The following is a 27,987-nucleotide window of genomic DNA, read 5'->3' on the forward strand; positions in this document are numbered from 1 at the left end:
GATTTTCTTTTTTTTTTTGCTGGTTTCTTAACTGGTGCCCATTTTAGTACCGGGATTTAGAAGGCTTTAAATAGCAATGTGTAGAACAAGAATGTAATTGTAGGGTGCTTATGATCCATATAATATGGTCTGTAAAGGGTCATAATTGAACATCCCAAAACCCCCTTTCCTCTCTGTAGTTTAAGTCATTCAGACATATTTTTCTCACAAGTAAATATTATACATGTAAATGAATATTCCACATGCATCTTGTTTTTTTCATTTCTTTTCTCACATAAGCAAATGTGTATTTGACAGATGCAATACCACAAGAGACCTACACCCACAAGGCTCCAAAGAAGAACATATGGCACAGAGAAAGACAGCCTATCATTACCTAGGTGTAGACAGATTGGACCTACAGCACGAGATCTAAAAATTCTTTTTTTTAAATCAGCTTACGGATTTGCTCCATTTCACACAGAATGCCCCAGGGTTCTGGTAGTGTAGACATGGCACACACATAATACCAGCATGTTTCTTTGCAACTGCCCATTTACAGTTCTCTCTTAGGCCTATACACAACTTATTCAAAAGAGTAAACGTAGCCTCAGAGCAACATTATGTTCCTCCACTGCTGAGTCCCACAAATGTAGCGGTGAAATGTTTCTGTTGGTCTCTACTATAGGCTGTTAAACTTAACTTGCAGGGCAGTAAGCCTGAGATCAGAGCACGTCCATTTCAAACATTCAACAGTAAAGCAAGAGAGACTCATTTTTAAGAGTCAAGCTTCTCCTGTGTTACTAAATTAGAATTAACTGGTTATGTTTAACAAGCTACTTGTATATCTAGTTATGAATGTGGGAAATTCTTTTTGTGTCTTCACTCTGATCTACTTGTAGAAAAACCAGCTAACACGTTACAGAGCAGAGGCTGGGCACAAAACAGCGACCACACACAAACAGCCAGGCCCACAACACAACACACCACTGCTCAGAATTGCTTGCATCTGAGCCTAAACTACTACTGTGGAGTATTCTATACATCAGATAACTTAATATAAAATGTGCTATTATGGGTCACATGCCTATGACATCTGTCAAGAAATTATTATGAGCACATCAGTCATGACAAAAATTACAATTTTACATGTATTCCAGGCAGATCTCATTCATCTCAAAACAAGAATCTCTCTTCCATGCTCCATTACTCAATATAAATGTAATCCACCAAAATAGTCGGGCTTAAACATGCTGTGACCTGTCCCGATAATCAAAATACCGTATGGGAGAAAAAACAGAGTGGTTTATGGTGCCAGAGGACAACATCTAGAAACAAATACATGTTTTCTTCAAGTTATTTTATCATATAAAACACACATGACTCTTATAAAAAAAAAACAATAAAGAAAGTTACAGTATGCTACAGGCCCCAATACTGTATGACTTATTATTTTTATTTGCATAATCATAACCCTCCTTTACCGCAAGATAACTAGCCTACCTTTAGATTTATTTTAATTTTACTTCAATAACGAAAGTTTACTTCCAGTTTCCTACAAACTTTTTCACCATTTTAAGCCAACACAAGTGTAAACGCTACAGATTTCTGAAACAGAAAAAGCTCAGTTGTTATTGTGCTGTAGGATTGTTCAAGCTATACCAAATAACCCCATGCAAGCTGTTTTCTAGTACTAACCTTTCCAGCCTTTGTTAGCACAGTATAGTGCTCCTAGGGGCTTCAAGATAGACCTCCTATAACTGTGCTGTTCTTCCTTTCTTCCTGATCCATTCCACTCACACCCTATACCTGTGGGAGCAGCCCTGGGATTTAGGCTTGGCTGCTGATGTAACGATAGGTGGGGCAGAGATTGTATTACACAATGCCCAGTCTGACAGGCAATACTGATTACGTTAGGCTACTGCTGTGCAGACTGTATACTTTTTCTTCAAGCTTTTGAGGAAGGTTAAACTATTAGGGTTCCAGTACATTGTACCATTATGATCCTCTTGCCCCATAAAGCACTAAAGAGTCATTGTAACACCAGGTAGACCTGGTAAACGGAACTAACAACCTTTTACAGAATGTCTAAAATGATGCCTGAATCGCTCCACTCACTCTTAAATATAGAATATGGTGGGTGTGGGAATAGATACAGTATATGCATAAATACCTTTCATTTGTGGTTTTATCTTGACGTTTTTACGTATACATGTTGTGGTCCCTAGCTGTTTACTTGAAGCAGTTGGTACAGACACTTTCTTCCATCAGCCAGAGCATGGCTTAGCCCCCCCCGTACTTCAATTGGGAACTTATCCTGCATTGTATATGGAACAGATTGGCTACTTTAAACTTGTATTGTTTAATAATATTTCCATAACCATCATGAATAATGCAAATTGCTCCCCAATCACTGACTGGCAGGCACAAATTTGTCAAGCGTCCATAAAGAGCATAATATGGTCTCAATATCCTAGTACTTGATAAATGTCACACAATCCTTTCATTAGAAAGAAAAGGAATTCCAAATAGCAATCCATTTTTGCCAGAATTAAAGTGTGTTAAATATCAACTGCTTGATCATGCTGAACACGATGCCTGTCCATTAACATAGAATTACGGATATTAAGGAAAAGTAGAAGAGCTCTCTAGCCTGTCACATGCTGAATTGGTATGAGCCCAACAATCTGCAATAATTACACAGATTTGACAGCATTACAGCAATACACAGGAGATAGCTATTCTACAATTACAGTAGAAATTATCCAAACTAACATTACTTTATAGGAGAAATTAACTCCCAGAGTTTCAGATTATTGGGTATTGGCTGATCAAGTGGCAGCTGTATGTAAAAGAGGCATCTCGCAGTCACAATGGGAAACACGGCAAATCTATTGATGTTTCATGTAGAACGCTCTCAAAAGTGATGAATGTCATTCAGGAGATGCAGCCCCCAACCAAGACGGTCGCATATACCTCCAGCACAATATAGCACCTTGCAGACTAGTCAAGTTGAATAAGTGCTGCCTTGGGAGCCCATACTGTCTGCACCCCCTATTGAGACTTCTCATTGTTGGTATAATCCCAGTATTTTGCGATAGACATGATGTTAAATGTATTTAGTATTGTACTGTAAATGTGCAATGTTAATATGTCAGCACTTGAATTAAAACCATTGTACACTTGATTATTGTAAGTCGAGAGAGAAAGAGAGAGAGAGAGAGAGAGAGAGATGCATTGAGACAATGATAAATTCAAAAGTTAGTTCAAAAGTTAAAAGTATGGCTTAACCATGAAGGAAATGATGAATGAAAGCCAATGAACCATCTGCTTTAAATTACTGAGCCGAGTAGGGGATTAGCAGGGGCTTGATCAGACAATACTTTGATTCAAAAGCACCATGAAGGATAGTTTCAAACAAGAGGGGGTGGTGAACAAGGAGGGAACACAAGACAACCAGAATGTGTTTACAGATAGCACTTCAAGGAACTGAAACACACTGGGATTTTTTACCTTTGCATTGCCATTATTTTGTGTGTTAAAATCTCAAACTGACAGATATACTCCAGAAAGATCACAGTACCTTACAGGGGGTGGAATATGACTTTCAGATGAACAGGCTATGTGTGCATGACTATCTCATAAGGGGCTGTGGGATATTTTGTTCGAGAGTATGTTCTAAACTTATCTCTTAAAATGGTTCAGTATAATGCACTATAATTGGATTGGAATTTGCGCTGATTTTTAATAAACATACCATCATCAATAAACTGTATTTTTGTATATTATTGGAACCAAACATACAATCATAAAATTGTTAGTCCTTAAAGTGTTACAGAACACCCTGCAAAGTTTACAAGAAACACATTCTGTTACCTTTGCTGTTCCCTGTGTTGTCCATATCTCAGTGTTATATTTTTCAGCATATTGCTGACTCTTTTTACATTTTTAATCACACGTCATGGATCATAAATCAACTGGGCAATATATTCCTCAATTTACAACAAAAAACAAAAAAAACACATATTACTGGAGAACACGTTCTATTGGTTCTGCAAATATGGGGTTTCTTTTTTAATTTAAGAGTCACAGCACAATTATTTAAAAAGCTCCTACAGTATATAGCTACGATGACTGACAAGTTGAATGATTTTGTAACAAAAGCGCATTTCTCTTCCACAGCACAAGCTTCCCGTTGGTCTAAGATTCACTTGCTAGTTCACACAAATTGTAGACTAGACTGTGTTAACTTCAACGCTCTCTTTCAAATTTCAATACAGGTTAGTTCTAGGTTAGTCATTTGTCATTAGACCAGTACACTGACAGGAACTGATGAAGACGCATGTACAAATGCAAAGTCGCAGTGGGGAATGTTATGTTTATCTCAGTGGCAACAATGAGTCAAATGGCTCATTAGAGCATGGCTGTGGCAGTGCTTTCCAGAATGACTTAAATTAGTTTCTTGACATCGTAATTAGAAGTGATTCAGATACATATTGCAGGAAATATTGCTGAGGTAATCCAAGATGAGGTTTCCTTATAACCCATTTCTTGTGTCCACTCTGAAGAACATTAGAGGAACTGCCAGTCTTGTTGACTTAAGGGTCACTACAATCAATGCTCACGCTGCACACACTGTATGAGTTAACAGTACACTGCAACAGCAAAAAAAAAAAAAGATTTAAAAAACAACCACAGAGAGAGTGAACTTTCCAAACCCCTACCAAATCTGTCACAGCTGTCTCTTTACTTGTTGAGCAAGCTCCAAAAAAGACTTTCTCCTATTGACCGCTGAAGGGGGTTTTAATAACTGTATCACTCAACTGTGGGCAATATGAAGAAATAATTGTATCAAACAATCCAAAAGAGCTGGCTCAGAAACCTAAGATCACATTTTCTACACTGTGAAGCAAATACTGGTTTTAATGGTATCAGGATGCACCAGGACTTAACAGAATGGTAGGCATGGTCAATTACTGAAGTCAAACTCAAAATCAACACACGTAACTGATCATTTTAAACATATCGTCAAGATTAAAATACTCTGCTATTACATCCATTTGACTGTTTCTAACTGCTCTTGAAACAGTATAAAAAGGGCGATTGGTCAGGAAATCTAAATAACACTGAAACGCGTGCGTTTCAAAACCAGGTGCCAAAGGCTGTTGTCAATCCTGCCATTGTGAAAGCGGTTTCATTCTGATTGCTCTTATGTGTGGAGCCCCTTGTAGTATTTTCAAATACCCCCATATGGTTATTATTGCATCCAATTACCCACCATTTCAACAAATATAAAAACGCAGGAGTCAAGCTTGATTGATGCTACTGAATACAAGGACCAGAACAAAGCCGGTTTTAATTTAATTTTTTTAAAATTATTTTATCACATAGCACCCCAATATTCCTATAGAGCTTCTAGTTTCTTTGAACATTCTCGTGTGCTTGGGTCTGCTGGAGTGCAATCAAAATGCTTGCACCCCTGCATGCTTGCTAGGTCAGGGAACATTTTGTAATAGGCATTTCAAGCCATATAATAGGTATTTCAAGCCCTGCTCTGAGCCTTAACCTTGGACCCAATTTTCTAGGAATTTATCTGATCTAAAAACAAAGATTTTCTTTTCGTCTGTTTTATATAAAGAGTTCAGGACAGCGATCCCAGATGCATGTGATTTCACAGACTCTCCTCAGACTGCTAATTACAAAAGACTTCATTTACTTCTTATGCAAAGATGATCCCTGCAGACCATCAGTTTGAGCAGCTATGCAGGATGTACGTCATTTTTTATTAAGAAAAACTTGAATTGATTTTTTTTCTTCTTTTCTTTGAAGTTTAGGGGGATTTGTTTTGAATGCTGTGCAGAATTTTTTTATGTACCATAATTTCAGAGTAGTAATAAGAGTATTTAACGTAAGTAATTAATATGATTTGACCAAAATTCAAAATGTGTGCAGAAACTTCAATCATTAAAGTCACAAATGTGCCAATTACCTGTTGAGTGAAAGCAGTAAGTCAAAGCAGGTTAACAATTGATTAACAAAACTGAACACCAAGGCCAACATCTCATTAGAAGAACGACCACACTGTGCAGACCATCAGCATCAGAATACAACCTTCACTTTCACTTTTTCACTTGATAAAACTAAAAACAAACAAAGTAAAATAAATGATCTTAAACTTGACCCTGTCCTGAAACCACACACAAGGCTCCTGTATGAAGAATGGAATCAAGTTGCATGGGAAACATATACCTTTCTAATCTTTTTTTTATTATTATTATTTAGAACCACCAATTATTTTTTCTCATTTTCTCCCCAGTTTGGAAAGCCCAATTTTTTTTTCTTATTTCAGTCAGGCTCACCGCTGCCACCCCCGCGCTGACTCGGGAGAGACGAAGATGGTCACACGCGTCCTCCGAAACGTGTGCCGTCAGCCGCCTGCTTCTTTTCACTCTGCAGGCCCGCCATGCAGCCACCTCAGAGCTTACAGGCAGTCTACAGGGGTCGCTGGTGCACTCTGAGCCGAGGACACCCTGGCCGACCTAAGCCCTCCCCACCTGGGCGGCGCTTGGCTAATTGTGTGCCGCCCCCTGGGAACTTCTGTCCCCAGACAGCAGTGGAATAGCCTGGACTCGAGCCTGCAGCCTCCAGGCTATAGGGTGCAGCCTGCACTCCATGCGGGAGCCCCCATACCTGACACTAGAAACCTACACTGGTACATTCCAGAGAATCACCCCTTATTTTAATATATTTTATATAGAATATATTTTGTTTGAAAAAGATATAAAGCAGGAAGACATCAGCAAATAAGTCTTTTAAAAACAATCTTTACAAAAATCAAGGCTACATTTCATGCTCTATAGAATAAATGCTATGTTAGTCTGTTAGACAATTCTTTTGGAAATGACAGTATTTCTTTTTCATCCTCTGACATTCTAACCAAAAATAGCTAACTCAGAAATGATGACTGACTATGGTTGTTAAAATCAAGATGCCTAAAGCAGAAAGAGCTGAGCCGCACCATTTTGTGTGTGAAAGCTAATACAATACTATGGTGTGTGCAAAGTATACAGCTGATTCCCTTTTGCTCAATGTATTTTCACACACAACACTATAATGTTGGAATTACAGTCCAATTACTGTAAAATGACTTTAAAATAACAATGCATCATCCCAGTTCATTTCTTTCCCCTCCACATTTGTATCATGTTGCAGGGCAAAGCTAAAAGACCCATGTCCTTTGCTAGCTATGCAGATGTCATCACAGTAATAAAACTATCCACAAGAAAAGGTCACGGATGCCCAAAAGGAACACCACGGAATCTAATGTCCTTGCAAAACAAACCAGAAAGCTGAAATATTGTAAAATTGTTGCTCTGGGTGCATTAAAAAGTGCATAAGGCATGCAGATGATATAGGAGGCAGCAGAAACGACAAAACCTCTTCAATTATTACTATAATGCTAGTAGAGTCGAACGTTGCATTTCTGAGACATACCAGCTGATATGTTTCCAGGATCTGAAAACATATCATCTTTCTAACAGCAAAACAGAATGTAACCAATTTTTTACAAGTGAGAGGTTTCTTTAAAACAGAAATCCTGTTACATTTTAACACTTCAATTACAATATTAAACCACCGGATGGTGCTTAAGGTGCAGCTCTTGTTAGAATCAATAAATACCTATTTTGCATGTATCCTCAATTTTGATACTGTGTTTACCCCTGTTATTTCAGAGTATAAGCACAAAACATTTTATTTGCCTGATAAAGTTGCCAATATTTTATTTAGTTAAAAACAGTTTTCTAAAGCAATCCTGATGAAATGAATAGCATTCTTGGTCTACCAATTCAATAGGTGTATTATTCTGAATTCTAGTCAAGTTTCTTATTTGCCACCTGAACAGTGAGAATTGCTCATCACTTGATTTTAAATCTATTGGATTAAAAATAATAACGCATATGCAGAAATAATAATCCACTCAAACAGCAGAAAGGATACTCATCAGATACAGGCCAAATGATTTCTATCTAACAAAGAGACCCTCTCTAGCTGTCAAGAGGAAGCTTTTAATTAAACCTATAAATGATGTGTGACCTGGATCCACTAGAATTCTCTCTTCATTTTCAATGTATGCAGCCATGGAGTTGTGTATGTGATGGATATGTATTTCCCTTCACTTATAATTTTATTTTTTAACTGAGCTACAAGGTGAAGTATTTTAAGTCTATATTTTCTGCACAATACCTTCCACACTACTGTCCCATTTTAAGTGTCATTTTCTCCATTACCCTGGAAACAAGAGACAAGTTTGCTTCAATTAATGAAGTATGAAAACAAAAGGATACAATTAAAATAAAATAAAATACATACACAGCTTTGTAATTCATATTAAATATTTGTACAATTTAAATTATGACATATGACTGTGCTAAATAAGATGAAATCTGTCTATATTCTATTGAATCCACCAGACTACTCTTGGCTTTAAATAACATGCCTAATTCATCCAACATAAAAAACAGCTGATTTTCTGTATCTCTGGAGGAACCAGCCTGGTTGAAAAATGGTTGTCATCTAAAAATTGTAATAATGTTATCTTGTTTTGCAGCAATTACCAGTGAGCTGCTTTTAAAAGCACTTTAAGATGGAGACCTTGAGTAACAATATCCTGTTAAACTGCTGGAACACTGTAACAAAAACAGATATCAAAACCTAAAAACTCAGAGCTAGAAGTGGGTTACCAGTGAGAGATTTAGCATGTGTTCATTATGTACCATGGAGAACATCATTTGCTGTCGCAGGTAGATCGACAGACATATGAATACAGTTTTTTTGTGTTTGTTTATAAAGCAGCAGTACTATACAAATAGATTGTTTTCAAGTCAAACTTCAATTCGTGCCCATGACAGCTTACAGATTTTGGCTTACATCGACCAGGCAACACTGTCTGTGGGTGGGGTTCAGAGTTCAGAGTTCATTTTAAAAGTTCCCAGGAGAGTCATTGAACAGACGACAGACTGAAAGGCACCTCTTTCTGTGTGTGACCAAATTGTGATGCTCTTATTGCTAGTTTAATCACAATTGGATATGTGGGTCTCTAGGTAGAAACTCAAATGCGCGAGAAATGTACTGTACATACCGACAAGCCACTCCACTATAACCCCCTTTGCAGAGGTGTGAATGGTTGTGTAAATTTGATGTATAGAGAGAGGACTGTAGTTGTTGTCAAGCCCTCAAGGCTCAATAGGGCAGACGAGTATTAGGTGCGTTTGCTTCAGCCAGCAGACAAACTGGCCACGCCAAACTAGTCTGCAATTAACGGACAAGCTTGTATGAACACAAGCCTGATTGAGGGATCAAACTCATAGACCTTATATACTGAAGCCCAGTACAATAAAGTTATTTGTGTTCCACACTCCAATAGCCTAACTATGCAGGTAGCATCCATATCACCTTTAGCAGTGGACCTAGGGGACCAATTGGCTTATTCTGCTACATAGTAATAGCTCTCCTCCTCCAGTCTTTGGCAAGCTAACTACAGAAATCTCAATTCAGACTACATGGTTTCTCATTATTCAAACAGTCTGTTGCATAATGGAGCCAGGGTTAATCACAGCAGACACCAGTTTTGTTAGAGACTAAATCTGCAAATACAATACACTGTTAAAATGACACCCCGTACTGTAATACAAAATTATCTGAAAGAGATAAATAAGAAAAGATAGGTCGGGAGTAGCTAAAGCTAGGATAAGTGTATACCAATCCTTAAAGAGCTTTTAAAAAAAAATCTAGATTGACCTGAAAGGGACTTCAAAAGAAGAGGCTAGACCAATGGGAGAAACATTATACAGTCTGCCTTCTCTAAAGCTGTGGGGGTCCGAAAAGTGCAGATGAAACGTGTTGCGAGTATGTAGTGCAGTACATCAATCACAGCACCATGTAAAGCAGCTGTCAGGGTGACATCTTAGAACACAGGAACGGCAGTTTAGGAGGGAATCTATATATTGTGTACAAGTTTAGGAAAAATAACACTTCTGTTTTTTTGTTTTTTTTTAGGTACGAAAATAACGAGGGTCCTGTGAGAGTTTATCTTGCTTCATCAACTAAACTAATTGCAGCATCAATATTACAAGACTTTAAAAGAAGAACAAAAAGTTGTCTCCTACATTTTGTTGGAATGCCCAAAGTAAGGTTTCTGAAGTCTGTAAATAAAGATCAGTGTTTCGTGTACTAAAAAAAGACTACAAAGGAAATGAATTGCCCCCCTAATAGAAGCACTCACAATCAAGACCAAAGAGCTTTCATTACAGAGGTCCTTTTGTTAAACAATCAGCATTTGTCAATTTCTTGTTAAGTTTTCAGATTTTCTTAAGAGTTTCATCTGAAAATACGTGGCCAATAAGTGTACAGAGGCTGTATAGATTTAAAAAAAACACTTGGTTTCAGGATTTACATTTAAGCTGCATGGGACTCATCGACTTGGTCATGATCTAAATATTTATGGTCAATATTGTAAAAGGTCACATCGCTAATTTTTTAAAATGATATAAAATCAGCCTGAGAACAATAACCTAGGTTGGATAATGGCACCTACTGGAATCACAACTGCTCCACTCTGAGTTATTTCTTTAAACGACTATATTCCTTTATTTGTTAAACACAGCAGTGAAGTTTAGTCGCTCAGAAAGAACATTTCCTAATGTTCACATCCAATATTAACAATGATAATATGTTTATGGATGTTGAGATAATCCTTAGGAACAATAATTCTAGCTGACAGCTGCAAAATGTTTTATCAGTTATTTAAGTCTTAATTGAGCAACTACTATTAACCTAAATAATCCAATTAAAAATGATCAGCTAGAAACCACCACTAAACTTTGAGATGTGGAATGTTGTGAAAGTGAAATAATGAAGACAAAAACATTTCTACATCTGCAGAAAAACCTCAAATAATCACTTAGAGAAAAAAAGAAAGTATTGGAGGAGTTAAAACTGCAAATGCTGGAAACATAACAGTCTGGTCTGGTCTCTTACTGGTTTACCAATATCTGAAATATATCCTTCATTGAACACAGATGAGTGCCTCCAGGATCTGTCAGCAGTCAATATAAAATGTCAAATATGGAGGTAATATCCATGGTCTTCTGAACAAGGTTTGACTCCCAGTGATATTTTAGCGCCGACACATAAATTGACTTTAATAGGGATGCAGACCTTACTGGACCTTGTGAGTTGTCTTGAAAACATACTAAAGCAACAGATAACAACTGGATCATTATTCTGAAAAAAATATGATAATGACTGCCTACACAGTTTGGATTTCCAGATACATCGTGTCTAATCTTCCCCCAATAGTAGCATCTAATAGGCTCATCTTAAAACACAAAGCCTATCAAAATTACACAAAGGGAGACAGAAGTAATCATATCAGGCTATCAAAATAAATTCCAGTTTCTGCCGATTCTGAACTCTGATATTATTCAGTCTTTTCATGGTTCACATAGCTGTCAAAGGAGGCATTGCTGCTTGTGTATTCTCAAAATACAGAAAGAAAAAATCTTTGCTTCATGACAAGCTTCCCTCAACTTTTGATATCGGAAAACTGCAACACCACTGTCATAATTAAGGAATGGAGCTCTTGTTAAACTCAATGCCTGCTGAGTGCTAACAGAGGTCCAGGTTCTAACAGAAGAGCACAGCACAGAGCTACACTTATGCACGTTGTTTCTGGAGTTCAGTGAATGGAGTATTAAATACAAGCACTGTTTTTGGATCCACCACCACCCAGCCATTAGGCTTCATATTTATGTGAATAAGTAACTCCAGATTAAGGAAATATTAATGTGCTGTTGAAGCTTAAAAACGAAATGCAGCTATTACCTTCAGGGCTTCATTGAAAAAAAAAAGGACTTTAAATTATTCAGTATATTTTTTAATCAACTCAGAAGAGTTATGCTTTTTACATAAATGTAGTTGCTGCCAACCAAAAAATCCCCATTAAATCTTTACTCACACGTAATGGACATCCTGTAGCGAATTCAGTAGTGCCCAATAAGAATGTACACAATTATTCTATCGCTCAACTAGGTGCTAAAATCATCTGGATCACACAACCACAACATCCTTATATCAATTCAATGACCACAGGTTCTGCTGGCAATACTGGGCCTTTTTTGTGATGTGGTTTTACACACAGAAAGCAATTCTAGAGAAACCTGTTGGTGGTCCACTATGAAAGGCGCTATATAAAATAAAGATTGACTGATTGTTAAGTAAAGCTCAATGCAACTCCTATATTCCATTTGATCGAGTGGTTCTAATCATTTCTATGATGCTATATGTACCAAAATAAGTTTGACTCTCTGACAAAATCTGGTTTTTAAAGTGTACATTTTATTTCACTGCTCTTCATAGTTCATAAATGTTTAATTATGTTTATACCGGTAGCTTCTTGTCTTTTTAAAAAATTTCTCACATTCTCATTTCCTTCCAGACCCTGAGGCATAACAAAAATGTTAATATCTAATGGAGAATAGGATTGCAGCTGGAAAAAAAAGTACAACCTATGCTTACAGAACACCATGAAGCCCTTAGAACAAACTCAATATTTACAGTCACCCAGTCTCCAATTACTAATAGTCTTCCTGAAATATATTGATCAGAATTGCAGTTGCTTTAATATTTGTATGCAATCAACTTGGACATGCAACCAAACACAGCTCAAATCCGTGCCCCTAGTTTTCGGTTCACGGTTTAGAATCACTCGGTATTTGAAACCTAACAGTGCCATTGTTGTAAAATTGAGCTTTCATTTGGATAGACGATTGAAAGACGGCTGTTCTGGGTTTCATCCTTAGCCTCAGGATCTCAACTGCACTGCTCTGTTTACCCTCCGCTCTGTCCAAGAATGTAGATAATGTCCTGGTTTCCTTTGTTTAGGCATACTATTGAAATAATGTGGTGCCAGACATTTCAGAAATCAGGCCCTGCTAAATGTGAACTGATCGCACTGACCACAGTATGAATATGTCTCACCTGAGTCTACTGTATGTTTACTGTGAGTTTTTCATGCAGGTACGGTATAGGGGAGTAACAGTTTATTTAGCAGGGGCCCGATTGCTCCAAACCATTTAAATAAAAGATTAGTGTGAGTTTCTAACCTTTTTATGTAGTAGCAAAGACCAAGTATTGACTTTCCTATAATTGGCCCAAAGTCAATGGTTAACAAAAAAGATATACAACTTTCTTCTTAATGAACTGCAATTTAGGATGACTAAAAAGATCTATAGTATTATGTATCAGAAAATGCCATGACTGCAAACTATTTTAAGCATAGTCAGTCTACCCCACCCTATAAACTGATATGTAACTATGTTTATGGCATTCTGTTATTTCTTTTGTTTAATTTATATTATTTTAAAAACAGCTTCCCGTTTGCAATTACAGTGCTCTTTCTCAGGGTATCACACCCAGCTGTGCCAGATATTGCGTGCTTTCACAAACCAAAATGGCTGTCGACTCCCAACAGGAAGTGCATGTAAAGCGAGTCTCTGTAACTTCCAAACAAAACAGAGGAAAACAAGCAACAATTTAATGAAACACCAACAAAATAAATAAAATGGAATCCACATAATCATAGTCTGACCCCAATTTATAAATTGCAAGTAATGGAAATAGAACCATTATTTTTATTCTCTCTAATTTGAGCTGGGCACACTTTCTGAACAATCATAGTCTATAAAATGTTAGTCTTGAAAGCTCATTACATTAGGTTGGAGAGTGTACAAACAATAAAATATCTAGATGTTACATTTCAGATTAATTTAATTTCAGTAGTTGCACTCAAAGAACATCAACTAAGGAAACAAATTATGGAGGAGAATATTCCTTGACAGATCGCATTAAGTCAATACAAATTCTCTGAAGCTGTTGACCTCAGATAAAGCAGGTGTTACACCAAGAGGGACTGTCTGAATCATTGATACTTCCACAGATCAATACGCCACAAAATGGGGAGGTCACTTTGTTTACAGCAATAATTTCACGCTGGTGTAGATGATACTAAACCCTAACTGAAAAGGGTGGAGAGTGGAAACCTAATTTTTGACACAAACTAAAACAAAGTTACGTACCAATTCCTCAATTCATAATTCTTTCCTTTTTTTTTTACTTGTCAATAGATTTCTGAAGGCCTACATCATTTGAAAAAAAAAAAAAAAATGGAAAGACAAATAAGTACAAGGGGCTTATCTCATGGATCCAGAGATTTCTCTTAAATTATATAACTTTGATAACCTGGAATCTGTGAGTCACTGTTCCTGTTTTAGAAAAACAAACAATTAGAGCCGTGAGGAAATCTCCCATTTATGCCAGCATTCTACTGTATAATACAACAGGATATGCCAGCCAGAGGAGATGAGAACGTGAGAACTGAACTTTATACGGGCTGTACATACATTTATGTAAGCGATTATATATGCTTATTTGAATGCCACAAAAAAAACCCTGTCTTCCAGTGAGTTAGGTCATTTTAGGTTAGGTTATATTTTTAGCCTTTGGTAAAGACACGGAACAACACCTGCAACATCAACCTCAGAGGTTCAGCCCTGGCAATGCACCAACTCTACGACTTATAACTTTCTGGAATGTGAAAACAGCTTCTTACTGCCTTTCCTGTGGTAACACAGCATAAAGAACTAAGAGGACTAGACTAGGCCTTCACAAGCTGGTTCATCCCATTACAGTTGGCTCAATATTGCTCAGCTAATCAAGTTCAAATGCTTAAATTCACGCTCAGTTATAACTTAAAAGGAAAAAAAAAATGCCAACATTGTTTTATCAAGCCATCAGAATGTGCTTTACATTGGGCAACATGAAAGCCTCTTTTGTTTCTAGCACTCCTGACTTCTATTTCACTAAATATTTCACTACCGCTTTAAGAAAAACACAAGTGACTCATCAATAAAACACTTGTTTGCATTTCCTGAAACTCCAGAGTTTATTTACATAAACCACATACCTTTCCAATGACACCTTCCTAGTATAGGCCTGCCCTTTTCCAAGCAAAAGCAGGTGCATTAAAACTATGCTAGTTTCTGTCAAACAGGCTCAACAGGTACAACTTGGGTAACAGGTGTCTAAAATACCTCAGCCAGAACTGCATTGTACCAAACCATATGTCACCTTGCAAAAATGCAAAAATAGTATTTACAGTAGCAGTATATCAACATGTAAATATACAGACTATGGTTAATCTCAATTCAGTGAACTATAATCTCAATTCAGTGAACTATATATGTACACTTCCAGGAATCTTTTTATTCAGTGTAATCATGTTTTTTAACTGCGTTAAAATACACTTCTGAGATACTGATAAACAGCTGCCATTAATCATTGAAACAGTCAGTAAAAACAGTGATTACAGGTTGCTATACAAAAGGTCAGTCATTCAAGGTTATGTTATTCTCTTTGCAAAAGTGTGACGCAAAACATTCCTCAGAATACTGCACCACCCGAGGCCTGCATTTCATCACAGTTCCACAATTACCTGTGAGAAAAGGACACACCTTCCCCTGGCTTTGTGTATCCTCTCCAACTGCAGGTTGCACACTGTCTGGGTTTGTTTCCAAATGAGTTTTAAGACAAACCTTTAGTTTCATATAAGGATTTCAAATTGGAAGATATGGTCTTTTTTTTACTAGTTTCAACACTTATTTACAAACCTTTTTCTAATGAACAAGAATGTCAAAGTACTTAATCGTCAAGTGAAGAAAACGAGGAAGTATAAAGCAATATACTTCATAAAGGTCACAGGAAGTACAAAGTATCTCCCCAGCATGCTGTTTAATTCTTCAACTTTTAGAATCAAATTAAGTAAATTATAGGACATTAAATCCATCATGGTTTTCAGAGATATAGCAGCCATAGGCCATTCTTTAGCCCCACACCAGAAAGACAAAATAATAAAAATGCTGATTTCTTCTTATCTGCTTCTTAGCAGACAGGTATTATTTGAAATTCCTGTGAATTACTGCACCAGTTTTCCTCAGCTTCTTTGGCATTCTTAATGTCTTACATTTTTTCACACAATGAGATTCACAGAATTAATTATCAGCTTGCACACTCTTATCTTATACAACTGGTTTAAACCAGCACTGGGATATAATGTAACATTAATAGTATGGTTATAATGCTGTTATTTCTAGGAATGTGGACAATGTGGATTAACACTATTACAGAAAGGACTTTTACCATAGATTTGTGACTAGCCAGTGCATTGAAATTAACAACAAAACAACATTATTCGGTTAAAGAGGAACATCTTTGTAAACAATTGCATTTATTTTGAAGGCTAAAAAGCAGTCGCTAAGTTTACAATATGACAAAACACAACTGCTAATACAGTGCATAACAGCAACGCTGGCAGGAGCCACTTATCACTCACTGTAATCCAAAAGGTTTACTTGACTTTAGCAATGTGACCATTCATAGTGGACAAATGTCAGCCAAATAAACAGAAAGCAAACTAAACGAAATGCAGCCAGGTGCCAGATCACTACAATATGTGAATTCAACAATAAATAATATTCTGTATATTATGCTGTCACCACCTTATATTAAATGAGGTTCCCGTGTTTGTTAAACCTCCCTTCTTTCAGATAATTAAAATCAATACTCTCAATAAAAAACAGCCTGGCTTCATTTAAAGTCCTCCATTTACAGGCCATAAGGGATACGTTTTAAAAGTGGTGGGCTTTTTTACTCCTACACTAGCATACCCATGTAACTGTTTTCTCCAGTGTACAGTATTTTATTTCTTGTTTTTGTGTTTCATTGGTGTGACTATAGATCATCTGTACCGTCAAGTGGACTCCTTCAGGATTTTTCATTCCTAGCCAGTGTTATTACAGTTTGACCGGCCTGGTAACTTTTGAAAGCAAGGGAACATTTGTTGCTCACACTTAATTACTCACCGGCCTCAGTACTGCAGTATTGAGACAGCGAGGTCTATTGTTTTTGTGATGTACCGTATCCCCACATGAAAACAAAACAGAAGTGCATTCTCTGTCAGTGGTGTGTCTTTTTCCAGTTTATCCATTTACTTTGGATTCAACCTTCACAAGCACACTGTCTAGAAATAAAATAAATATGTTTTGGCCACTGACACTAAAACACTGTTTAAGATTGACAACACCTTGCTTATTTTACCTGGACATGTAGAACTCAAAACATAAAGAAATGAATTACAAAGAAGGTAATTAGCAGTAGCATGAATCCAAAGCATCTATTACATGAAATAGTATATATGCACAATGTGCATTTCCATTCCGGTGTTGTCAACTATACTGAAACAGAGGCCAGCTGCTGGGGCAGGCACAGTATAATACTCTCAGCAGGGTTTGTGGTTTTGATTGTTAGTTTGTTTTTCCTCTTCCCCATGGTACCAGGTCCAAGTCTTTTATTAAAAGCAGTGATTGTTTCAAAAGAAGAATGCATGCCTTTTTCCTAAAAAAAAGTAAATAAAAATAAACTGAAGACATTCCTCCCATAGTAAAACATAATAAAATCTATAACCTTAGAAATTTTTCAAATGTAACTATCCACAAACGAATCTCAAAAGAGCTATTTAGCTTGGTAGAGTTACCATTAATCAGCTGGGAGATTCATGCCTGCAAATTCCTTTTTTCTTTGTTTAAAACTGGCTAATGGGTTTAAGAATGTGTCTATTTAAATAATACAAAAGGCTTTAACAGTGGGCTTTAATGGGTTAATGCTCTTCTATTTGATTTTAAAAGCCTTCATTTCTACATCTCTGTATTTAGTTAAAATAGATAAGAGTAAAGTCAGCACGGTTAAAACTGCAGAACTTGTAAAACAGAACTTGATTAAGGATTAGTTACTAAACCTACACTGCAACTGAAATGAAGAATCTACAGTGTGCATTGCTGTAATTCCAGAAAATTGCTTCACCTTTTTAAACAATGTTAGGAATTCAGTGCACTCTGCATCATCTTGGGCTTCTACCAACAACAATGTACTGAAGGGCAAATGTTACAATAAAGTACACCTATAACGCCTGAACTTAATTAACATAATAGGGTGTAATAACATGTTGCTCAACAAGATGGTTTTGACAATGCAGAAGTATTGTAACAGCTTTGGTTTTCTTACTGAAACTGGAACCCTGCCATACACACTTGTTTTTTTTGTTTGTTTGTTTGTTTTTAATTTTGAGCTACATCATATCATTTTGTTTGTTTAATTGTTTTTAAAACAAAATGTAACAGAAATAAGAACTAATTATTTGCTAACTTTTAAAAACAGCTACATTAACTTTCTCACATGTCATTACAGCCTGCTAAAAGTTACAACTATTCCAAGATACAACCAGGATAGTCTTTACTGTATCATCATCAGAACAACTTTACTAACATTTAACATTTTATTACAGAAAAATATATTTTGACCTCCCAGAGAAAGATGCATATTGTTTTAACTTGTATGAAGAGGAATACGGGAATGGCCAAAGGATTTAATCACTGAGTTAAGGCCTTACATTACTGCAAGAAGGCTGCTATTACATACACTCAAATGCACATGTAAAAAGAAATCCTAATAACGGTATACTTTGTGCACTACAATGAGAGTTTTACTGCGCTGCAAGAGCAGTGAAATGTGTTGAGCATAGTTTACTGCTAGTTTGTGTACTGTTACAACCATTCTAATCCTGAATTAAAATATTCCTTTACACTTGCTTCAAAACAGGGCACATAAAATTAAGCTATTTCATTTTGTTACTTGGAGCTGAACTGCAGATAATATAACTGCAGTGCACGTGTTGCGATTAACAATTGTTGAAACATATGCATTCCCTCACATACAGTACTACCGACAATAAACCTTGTATTTTTTCAATTGTACTTGTCTGACCCACTGAGAAGCTTTTTGTTTGCCGTGTCTGTGATGTTTATCAAACGGTCACTGATAAACCCCCTTTAGCCAAGCTGCACACTAAAAAGGGTTTAGGAAAATGTGCTTAGTATTTGTTAGATGACAAAAAAAAATGTTGCAAATTGAATGACAAAACTGTACTTAATAGTTTACAGACACAAATTAATTAATAAATAATGAATAAATAAAGTGTTATAAAATGACCAAAAAAAACCCTGCATGTGCCACATTGCCAGGTAAACATTATACATGCACACTGTCATAATGGGGAATGTTTCACAGCCCCCTGTAGCAGAGTTACTAGCTGTGTAAACACATGACACAACAGGGCCTGTGACAACACAGCAGTTACAAGGCCATATTCAGCTCTTTTTTTTTCCACTGCTCTGTCAACAAACCTGTTTAGGCAGAACCAGGTTGGCATCAGATCTGGGGTCACAATACACTGAAGGCTAAGGGTAAGGAGTTATGCCATCAAGGAATGGCTGAGGGTGTGTTCTTTCTGTGTTATATAAGCAATCCTGGGAATTGGGGATATGACTCAAAAGAGTTCCTGTAGCAGCGTATACACTTTATGACCTCTATATTAAAAATATATATTTAATAAACTGTAGGTGGGATCAAAAGGCAACATAATTGCACACAGTAAACCACACGTCACACAATTACACTGATTTATAAAAAATACACACACCTTACGTAAATAGTTGTAGCATCACACGGGAACATGTAACACAATAAAATAAAAAGGTCCTTATGTACCCTTTAATATAGAACAAAAACATTAAACTCTTCAACTCTCCAAGGGGCTGTTACTTTCTTACAATGCTGAATTGCATTAATAAATACAATTTTGATGGCAAATTGTAAAAGAGCTTTTTTCTTGACTGATGTGCATTCCTGCAGAACTGCAGAGACACTTTCTAGTATGACACCAGAGGTTCCTGCAGTGCGCCATGGTGATAGAAAAGCAGATATCCATCCATCTGCAAGACAGAGAACGCGGGAGGCAGCTTGTGCTTTGAATGGGAAGCTGCTGCTCCCATCAGCCTGGCAAAATGATTTACAGAGCGGTGCAATCTTAACACAAACTCCTGTAACTAGGCTGGCTCTTCTTTAAACCAGCACCTTAACATTATTTAAACAAGTAAATCACTACATGTGACATACAGACATCCCAGACTGATATTCACAACACCATTACTTGAGCACGTTTCATCACAATTGTGTTGCAGGGTATAGTAAAAGAAAAATGATTGCACCTCCATATCTGCACTGCAGTGCTATTTGGTAAAACACAGTGCTTGAATATGTACTTAATCCAGGACCAAGAGGAATTTCTACATCCTCAGGTTTTATATTATTTTAAAATCTAGAACTGTGCAGTCAGACCAAGCAGGGCAGGGGTGGGTGGTGGGGGATGACAAAACCTTGGATGTAATGAGATGTACAGCTTGTAATGAGGCCCAAGGGCATGTGTAAGATTATAATTATAAAGGTACTGGAAAAAAGTCTCCCAAGTACACAATCTTACATCACTGGCTTAAAAGAAACGGGACTAGGACACCAAATAAATGTATTCAATAAGGAAGTAAAGTTTGACAGAATTTACTGGCTAATGATAATTTGTTTCCAGATTCCAGAAGCTGTATAGTATGTGTGTCTGTAGCTGCTGTTTACAAAGCTGAATGGATGGTTCATCTTCAAAATTCAATTTGAACTATTTTTATTTTGTGCAATACACATATAAAAAGTGAACATACCCTAAGGATCAAAATGGGCCACAGAGTTCTAAAGAAAGCCAAAAAGCAAGCAACGAGGGGGTTATTATTCCATCTTATTACAATCTGCCTACAATGTGAGCATCACATTAAAGATCTCCCCTCGAGGTGCAGTAATGTCTTAATATAATGTTCAATTTGACAGCTGATTTCATCTCAGCATGTTTTTTTTTTTTTTCAGCTTCAGTATAAAATGCATTTTTTATGCATGGAATTGCTTCTGACTGCTTCAACTGGGACCATTATGTTTGCTCTGGGTATTTAAAAAGCCTCTGTGATTTCTTGTGGGAAATAGAACTTATCATCCATCTTTGCAGTAAAAACTAAATATTATTACATCATTCTACAATAATTGCTCAGTACCTGAAAGGTTATAAATATGCATAGGATTATAAACAAATGCAATCCCAAAGATCTATACGAGGCTAGGAGCAGTGGTGTAGTCGAGGGTATACACAGGTAAACGGCGTTTACTCACTTTTAATTTGGCAATATAGCGTTTACCCACTTCTCATATAAGGGATACGGAGTTTACTCATTTCTGCTCTCCTGTGATATGCAAATCCTGGATTAAAGACAAGATATTTTAACAGTGAGTGTCTGTGTTGCGTTGCTGGGCGCTAGACTGACAGCTGAGCACGCTCAGTTAGAACTGTGGTGTGAGCAGGGGGGCGTGGCTACTGGACTGTGTGTTCTGAGTGTGTGTGTGCGTGTGTGAGCGAGTATGACTGGTTGTTTATGTTCTGTTAATGTTATGTTGTTAGGCACACTGGACCTGCAGGGCGGTGCTAGTAGCCTTCATCCTAGCCCATGAAAGGACGCTCACAGAACTGTTCAGTGAAGTGCAGCGTCGGCTCTGTGGCTGTTCAGGTGAACAGCATCTGAAACGGTAAAGGACTGTATGGGTGGCTCTGGTTGGCTTAGGGCCAATAACAATGTATCTGTTCATGTTTAACTGTTTAATCTATCTGTTCAACTCCACCAAACAGGGGCGTTTACCCACTTTTATATTTACTACTACACCACTGGCTAGGAGTGTAATATTGCTTGGTGTTTACACAGCATGACTGCCTTGCCTACTGTAAAGACAAGTAATCCCTGCTAAGCAACGTGCTTCATTGTTTTTCCACCTCCTCAGCAACCTGGTTTGATAAATACAAAGGGAGGATAATGCCAGGGGAGACAGCGAAGCAAGCCAGCTGAACTCTTTCAGACGTTTTGTTTCAAGTTCCATTTTCTGTCTATGACAGTAACACTGTGTATACATGGCTGATATAGATAGATAGATAGATAGATAGATAGATAGATAGATAGATAGATAGATAGATAGATAGATCGATCAAGTCTTTCTAGCATGTTTGTTCACATTGGCAGATGGGGGAATTTGGGTTGCTACCTTAGATTACAAATACGAGTTGAGTTATACAGCAACAGTAAATACAGAGTGAATATGGTGGCATTTGTTTTATTCCATTTTTGTATTTCCTTGTTGTAAATAGGGGATTGAAAATAGGAGGCAGTGTGGTCCAGTGGTTAAAGAAAAGGGCTTGTAACCAGGAGGTCCCCGGTTCAAATCCCACCTCAGCCACTGACTCATTGTGTGACTCTGAGCAAGTCACTTAACCTCCTTGTGCTCCGTCTTTCGGGTGAGCCGTATTTGTAAGTGACTCTGCAGCTGATGCATAGTTCACACACCCTAGTCTCTGTAAGTCGCCTTGGATAAAGGCGTCTGCTAAATAAAGGGAATGCTAAAATAATAATAGTTTTGGGCCGCATTCTCCCCCATGTTGTAATATTAAGGCATTACTTATTTAATTTAGGTTAAAAAAATGAAGGTATCACAAAATTTATTTATTTTATTACAACTATTTTACATTTTCCACCTAACATTACTGTATGAAATTACATTTCCAGTGAAAGAGAATTTTCAACACATCCTAAGAAGAAAATGTGGAAAATCCAAATAGGTTCCCTTACGATGTACACTTTGAAATGTGAGAATTGTGTGCTTGTGTACCGCAAGGAGCCTGGGTGACTGCCATGGAAACAGACAGAAAGTGGGAACAGTCTGGGAATCTCCAACTCAATTAGGAATACATTGGGAGGTGTTACAACATGTTCTCAAGATCAGTAGTTCTTTTAAGTTTAATAGTTTTTTTAACCATCTTCAGAGTTTAATAAAAGCATGCCCAATAAGAAAGTCAGGTGTTTAAAAGGCAGTTTGACATCTCCACAATAAGCAAGTGCACCTAAATATGGCAGTCACAAGACAAAATTGAGAGGTTACACTGTAGAGAGAAACCTCTTCAGGACCCGTCTGCCTTTTCAGTCATGGATTAGCAAACTTCATTAAGACACACACAGAACAAACGAATACAAATCAATAAAGAATGCACTGTATGTAAAAGCTCATTGTCTGCATTGTGGCATGCAATTAACAAAGCTTGAAGTACGATTCAACATACGCTGAACCGAAACCCAACAGTGCATGTGTGCTGGAACTCACCCCAGCAAAACAGGATTAGGAAGGGCAGAAAGTTAATGTCTTGCACATTATAAATTCAATAGTGTGCTCAAGCATACTTGGTGACATTAAAACAAAGTAAAATAAATGACCTGTCGTGGAAGGGTAAACACACACTGTTGTTACTGTACATACTTTTTTTAGACATCATTTTGGCTCTGTAAAGTCAGTTATTCTCTTGAGTTCCTCTTTCACTGACATGGCAAATACTGTTTCAGAACATGTTATCACCAGTAAAATGTTAAACTGAACAGATAAAAAAGACTGACAAGTCAGCCGCTCAAAACAAGCAGAAAACAAGTTAACGATATGTTTGTAAATCCACTAGAAGAGATTGTATTAGGATTCCTTACAAGGAGGACCACTCAATATATAAAGCAGCCAATTAAGAAACAATACAATCTCAATTATCAGTCTCTTTTCATTGCAGGTAAATATATGGGCTCTACTGAAGCATAGGAAGAGAAATGGTGATGCTGTTAGTTTGTTTATCCAAGTGCTGGCAATACACAGCATTCGTCATTTCAGATTTAGCAGCCGCATCTTCTCTATGTATGTATGTATGTATATATGTATATATGTATGTATGTATGTGTGTATATATATATATTATATATATATATATATATATATATATATATATATATATATAGTAAGACCAAAGCATCTGCACACACTGAGCACTCCAGCTGACTGACAGTTTGAGGGTATGAGATATAGTTCAACAGCAAAAGCAACTGCTATTATACACCTCAGGAGAAAAAAAAACTGATTATGAATACAGCACATACTCCCATTTAACTTGTATTACAACTTTTGAGTTTCTTTATCATATGACAATGTACCGAGACCCCAAGTGATCACATTCAACGTCAACTGAATGAAATTTTTGAAATACTTGTTTGACTTAAAGTCTGTCTGTGTTTTCTTTTTATTATTTGCCAATTTATTAAGTACTATAAAAGAAAACTAAATTGGAAGAGTAAGGACACTCTTGCTAACACACTCCCCCCCCCCCCCCCCGTTTTGAATCCCATCATTAGATTGTCCCCTTATAGCATTATAATGAAATGTGGCTGCCATGTGATTGCACAGTCATAATTACTTGCAGTGTAACGCTCAAAATGGGTGCCAGCTTTCTAAACATGTGTATTTAGTACCAGGTTAATGACAACTGACCCTAGGTTGTGTAAAGTACTGCAGTCTTCTTCTGTCAAATACTGATATGACTATCAATTGATATGGTATTCCAATATCATTTTTGTTTACTTCAGTTACCAGTTTGATGACATAATGAAAGCCAAATGTTGTAACCAAAAGAATATTGAAAAGATTTTCAAAACAAATCACTGGGTAATAGCAAAAGCAGTGGCTTCAGTGCCACTGAGATACTTGTGAAAGAAACCCCTGAAGGACCTCTTGAGCTGCTTTTGTGCTTTTTCCATAAACTGTCTATTCACACTAGCTTCTTAGATGTATAATCTGCTTTAAAAAAATGTAATAACTGTATGTAATAACAGTAACAAATTGAAGAGGTTTTGGTTGATCACAACACTACTCCGCAGTGTCAGACAGGAACAAAGACTGGATTACTGGCCCACTGGCCTACTGTCATACGTCTTCCTCATTACAAATCCTGTTTACATGTGAGTGTGTTGTATTCGATTTGCATCCTTCCTTATGGGGAAACCACAGATCTAATACAAAACATGAGGGACATGCAACTCGCCGAATGCTGTAAATGCATTAGCTAAGTAATGTCAGGCTTATGAGCAAGGTTGCCAAAAGATGCTTAAGTGACTTAATCATAAACACAAACCATGAGCAGTATAGAAAGAACATTTGAAGATAATACAGAATTTACCATTAACAGTGCATTATATCTATGGGTTTAAAGGAATGTCACGTTCCGTTTGAGGAAACTCCTGAGCTGGCTGTGTGTGTGTGTGTCATTTCCAAGTTACACAATAATTACCACACGTAACATATAATTATTTTGAACCAATCAACAAAATAAAGTTTCACATTTTAGAACAGTATGACGTAATAATAGATTTATTGTATACATCAGCAAGAGACAACGATACATAGAAAGTCTCACTAGATACGCCTTAGCTGTAAATATTTTATCGTTCATTTTTAAAATCCTTCGCTCGTTCTCTCTAATGCACTTTGCCCGCTGGCTCCATTCCCTGGCTGTATCGAACAGCAGTTCAGTGAGGCAAAACATGAAAGAGGATTGGATGTGTGTGCTGTGGATGGGACTTACATCACCATGTCGGGTGTCGACTGCTTGCATCACCTACCTTGTCTGACACACTTCAACCTGACGGGACCTTTGCAGTTCTTGATCACTGTCAACACATCATAGAGGGGTAATCCGGACACGGCAAGCCCCTCCACTTCCAGGATCAAGTCTCCTTCTGTTAATTTCCCGTCTTTGTAAACCACATTATCCTCGTTAACCTCTCCAACATAAGGAAACTCTCCATTCTCCGCCCCGCCGAGCAAGCCCACATTCAGCTCTCCTTCGGCGTCTTTGCAAACCGTACAGTCGTGAACTTTGGTGGTCCAGTGGTTTTTCTTTTGTATCACTTTGGACATGGTGATTAGAAATGAATCAAAAAACAGGTGGCTCCGCCAGCAGAAACAGGCACAGCTAAAATCAGCTGTTTCATAGAAACACAATTCCACAATCAAACGCTGCAAACTTTACTTTTTTTCAAACAATCCTCCACAATAAAAATAAAAAGCCATGGTAATCCGCTGGTCCACTTCAGGCGCTTTCATTCGCATGTGTTTCCAGTTTTCATGTTTTCTCTTCCTCTTCTATAATAACATGTTTGCTATTTGATCCCCCTGGGTCGATCCTATGCAATGCTATCCTATTCTGACTCCTGCTTCCTTTGGTTTCATTAACGTCAAGAGTCCACACTTGTTCAGCTGTAGTTTTATTTAGTTTTTCAGCTCAGTTTTGTGGTTTTCCTTCAACAATCCCACTTGGAAAGTGTTTTCTTTACTTACTCGCTCAGTAGATTTGAGGTTTCACTAAGACAGCGGCTCCTTTAAGCAGGTACAGTGTTGTCGCCTGTTTTGTTACATTTCATCCTAGTCCGTTTGTTCCAGCGATCGGAATCTAGTGATAGTAAAGCGGGCGCATGCGTCATCTGTCCCTCCCGCAGCCCAAAGGGGAAATCCTGGTTGCACCTATAACAGGGTCCTAAAGCCAGGAATTTCTGTCTGGACATTTAATACTGTAAGCAGTAACGTAACCGTAAATACATATACCATGGAAATACATAGATGTTTGGGTTTTTTTTTCTCTTTCACTTATGTTTATTCACTTAAATATAATAGATACAATATTACATCGATGATGTGATATTAAATTGTTACCCGGTTGCGCAGTGTATAGCGGTTAGAAGGGTAGCTGTTCCAAGTAACACGCTATGTGTGTGTGTCTCCACAGTCACATGAACATGCATCAATCCCATGATTCAAGCAACTAGAAAATCATACAGGGTAAGTAGGGTCATCTTTTTGGCAGTTGTAAATTGTATTGTATCCTGGATACATATTTTAATGCATCAATAAATAAATAAATAAATAAATAAATAAATAAATACATATTTTAATATAAAACATAGTGTACTGCAAGTTATATCCGTGCAAATGAAGTATTATAATAACTTACTTGTGCTTTGATAAGTAATTGATACAGTACTTTGCTAAGTAATTGCTATAGGATAAATTGTTTTGAAAGTAAAACACATACTATAATAAATTAATAGTAAATGTAATACATGTATAGCATCTTTGAGAGTGGTAGATTTATATGCCCATTCCGCCAAGCAGTTTGCTGATGTATTATGAAGAGTCAAGCTGCTTTACATTTGAAAAGGAAATATTGCTAAGGCTAAGTGGCAGGTATATGCATTTTATCTTTTAAGTTTTTAAACCCATGTCCATTACTTACTGGCTAATTTAGGTGAAAATAAAATCGCAAAAACTGCAGTAGAAAAAAACTTCCTAGACACTCTGTGCATATGTTTTAAAATGAATTTAGTTTCTGCTAATTTGTAAATGCAGGGGTGTGTCTAAGTTTGGTTAAAAAGTACCATAGGACAGGGTTTGATTGAGTCTGATACCTTTCCTTTTCCCTTTCCCAATGGTTTTGTAATTTCTCATTTTTGAATGCACTTTTAATGTAAGTTGGCAGCTTCCAGAGAATATAATTGAATTAGAGGTGAGCAAATGTAACTGAACCATTCTTGCATGATTCTGTTTCTCTTATATCTGCAAGATTCGTGGGGAGCTGGTATGGCACAAATATTATTGAATCTATTATTTTCTGAAATCTGATATTAACTGCTGGTAAATATGTATAAAAGAAAGTAGATTCAGTTTCAAGGGGCAGACTATAGACATTTGACAAGGAATTCATTGTGATGAACTGAACTCTGTCACAAACACTTATGTCAGCAGTGGGGGAATTGAAATGCATTTTGGTTCACATATCATCAGCACTTAAGCTAGGAAGGAAGAAAGTAACTCCTATTAAACCTTGCCATACCAATATATTTAAAGCCTATGCTGGTCTGTGGTGCTTGGCGGTGGGGCATTTGATGCATATTTTACATAATATATATAATGTATATATATATATGTAATATATATATATATATATATATATATATATATATATATATATATATATAATCACATTTATTCTCAGTGAAGTTTTTTTTT

At 36.9% G+C, this 27,987-nt stretch overlaps 1 protein-coding gene across 15 annotated transcripts in view; it reads right to left on the reverse strand.

Moving 5' to 3' along the window:
• LOC117412042 (membrane-associated guanylate kinase, WW and PDZ domain-containing protein 1-like) overlaps window positions 1-26,454 on the reverse strand; it is a 129,339-nt gene extending 102,885 nt beyond the window's left edge. For 7 of the 15 annotated variants that reach the window (XM_058988597.1, XM_058988610.1, XM_058988600.1 and 4 more), the window contains exon 1: window positions 25,545-26,452. In XM_058988597.1, the coding sequence (XP_058844580.1) occupies window positions 25,545-25,842 (298 nt within the window). In that variant the 5' untranslated portion in view covers window positions 25,843-26,452. Of the gene's footprint in view, window positions 1-25,544 lie in introns of all 15 variants that reach the window. The other 8 variants (XM_058988607.1, XM_058988606.1, XM_058988604.1 and 5 more) reach the window with 3 other exon arrangements.
• Between the last annotated feature and the right edge of the window lie 1,533 nt (window positions 26,455-27,987).

The sequence above is a fragment of the Acipenser ruthenus genome, chromosome 16 (genome assembly GCF_902713425.1).
Source record: "Acipenser ruthenus chromosome 16, fAciRut3.2 maternal haplotype, whole genome shotgun sequence".
NCBI classification, from domain to species: Eukaryota; Metazoa; Chordata; class Actinopteri; order Acipenseriformes; family Acipenseridae; genus Acipenser; species Acipenser ruthenus.